Below are 1,817 nucleotides of genomic sequence, written 5' to 3' on the forward strand. Positions count from 1 at the left end.
AGGAAGGAAAGGAGAGGGAGGAGGAGGCAAATCGGGAACTGGAGCCAGAGTCCCAGCCTCCTCTCCCTCAAAGAAAGCGGAGAACCTCGCTCCCTCTTTCGCCCCCCACACGGGTCCCCACTGAAGGTGGGAATATGGAGGTGGACGAAAAAAGGGGGGAAAAGAGAGTGAGCCTGCAGAGAGTGAGGATACCGACGGCGAGCAGCCGGGGGAAAAAGTGGTGGTTATTGCGGAACCGAGCAATGGACACTAAACTACTGCAAGGGAACCTGCACCGCGCCCGTCAAGCTCTCCTCTGTTTGAGCACACTATGACGGAGCGCGGTGCAGGCTTAGGCATAGCGGCAGAGCCCCACCATGTCCCCAGGAACCGCAGGTGGTTCGGGGACGATTGGGCTCTGTCGCTATGTGTGGAAGGCGAGCAGCCGCTCACCCCCTGCCAAATATGTGGATCGTGGCAGGGGATTCGTTGTGGCCAGGTGGGGAGCCGTCACCGTGGTCGGGGTATACCTCCCCCCAGCAAAGAGCCTGGGCTTGGTAGATTACAAGTCCAGGCTCCAAGAAATGGGAGATGTCATCAAGAGACATCTCCCAGGTCCTGTCATCGTCGCCGGCGATTTTAACGCCAAATCGGAGCTATGGGGCTCCCGGCGCGATGACAGGAGGGGGGAGGTAACAGCGGATTGGGCCGTGGGCCTAGGTCTGCACATAATGAATGATGGTGTAAAATCCACATTCGTGGGGTCGAGGGGGGAGTCTATTATAGACTTGTCTTGGGCGACCCCCTCGGCCCTGCGAAGGGTGCGGACCTGGAGGGTGGCGGAGGAGCTCGAATCGTTGTCGGACCATCTCTTAATAGAGATGGAGCTCTCCGTCACCCCCGATGGCCTACGGCCCCGTAATAAGGACGGACCCCGGCCCGGTAGATGGGCTCTAGCCCAGCTAAACAGGGAGGACTTAGAAATCTCCCTGATGGGCTCCACCTGGCCACAATGGAAGGACGGGCAGGACCTTGACTCTGAGGTCATGGAGGTTATGCAGGTTCTCGCACTCGCGTGCGATGCCTCCATGCCCAGAGTCAGGGCCTGCCCAAAACGATGCGCCTGGTGGTGGACCGACGAAATTGCCGCGTTGCGGCGGAGGTCGGTCCACCTCAGGCGCGCGTTCCGAGCGGTACGCCGGGACGCGGACCCTGAGGTCACTCTGGCCGCCCGGCGGGAGTTCTGTGCCGCAGCCAAAGAACTCCGGAACGCCATAGGGGTGGCCAGAGGAAAGGGGTGGGACGACCTCCTCCTCTCGTTGGACGCGGATCCGTGGGGGCGCCCATACAGGATGGTGATGCAAAAGCTGAGACCATGGGCGCCCCCTCTGACGGAGACGCTTGACTCCCGGTTCCTGGGACGGGTGATGGGGACCCTATTCCCGGTTGGGGGGAAGACCCCATCACCCAGTACGTAACCCCCTCCCCCGAACAACAGGGGGAGGTTCCGGGAGTCACCGAGGAGGAGGTGGCCGAGGCTACCAAAAGGGTCAAAGAGCGGGAAAGCTCCGGGACCCGATGGTATCCCCCGGCCGTGTCCTCACCCTGGCCTCAGGGTACATGAGCGGCAGGCTCGCCGCCTATTACTAGGGCAGTGAGGGAACGAAGATTCCCCCCAGTCTGGGGGAGGGCCAATGTGGTCCTCCTCCGAAAAGAGGGCAAGCCGGAGGAATCCCCCTCCGCGTACCGGCCCATATGCTCCTGGATGAGGCGGGCAAGCTCTTTGAGCGCATAATAGCAGCCCGCCTCAGAGGCATATGTCCCGGGAGGGTCCTGAC

General features: G+C 61.7%; 1 protein-coding gene across 1 annotated transcript; it reads left to right on the forward strand.

Annotated features, from left to right (window-relative positions):
* Window positions 1-356: 356 nt before the first annotated feature.
* Window positions 357-1,457, forward strand: LOC112588698 (uncharacterized). The gene has a single exon (XM_025299380.1). It carries the CDS (start codon window positions 357-359, stop codon window positions 1,455-1,457), a length of 1,101 nt encoding a protein of 366 aa, XP_025155165.1.
* The last annotated feature ends 360 nt before the right edge of the window (window positions 1,458-1,817 follow it).

The sequence above is a fragment of the Harpegnathos saltator genome, unplaced genomic scaffold (assembly GCF_003227715.2).
Source record: "Harpegnathos saltator strain DR-91 unplaced genomic scaffold, Hsal_v8.6 scaffold271, whole genome shotgun sequence".
Lineage (NCBI taxonomy): Eukaryota > Metazoa > Arthropoda > Insecta > Hymenoptera > Formicidae > Harpegnathos > Harpegnathos saltator.

What these genes read in the sequence shown, in the direction of transcription:
- LOC112588698 (XM_025299380.1), top strand. Translation starts at nt 357, where the DNA reads ATGTCCCCAGGAACCGCAGGTGGTTCGGGGACGATTGGGCTCTGTCGC.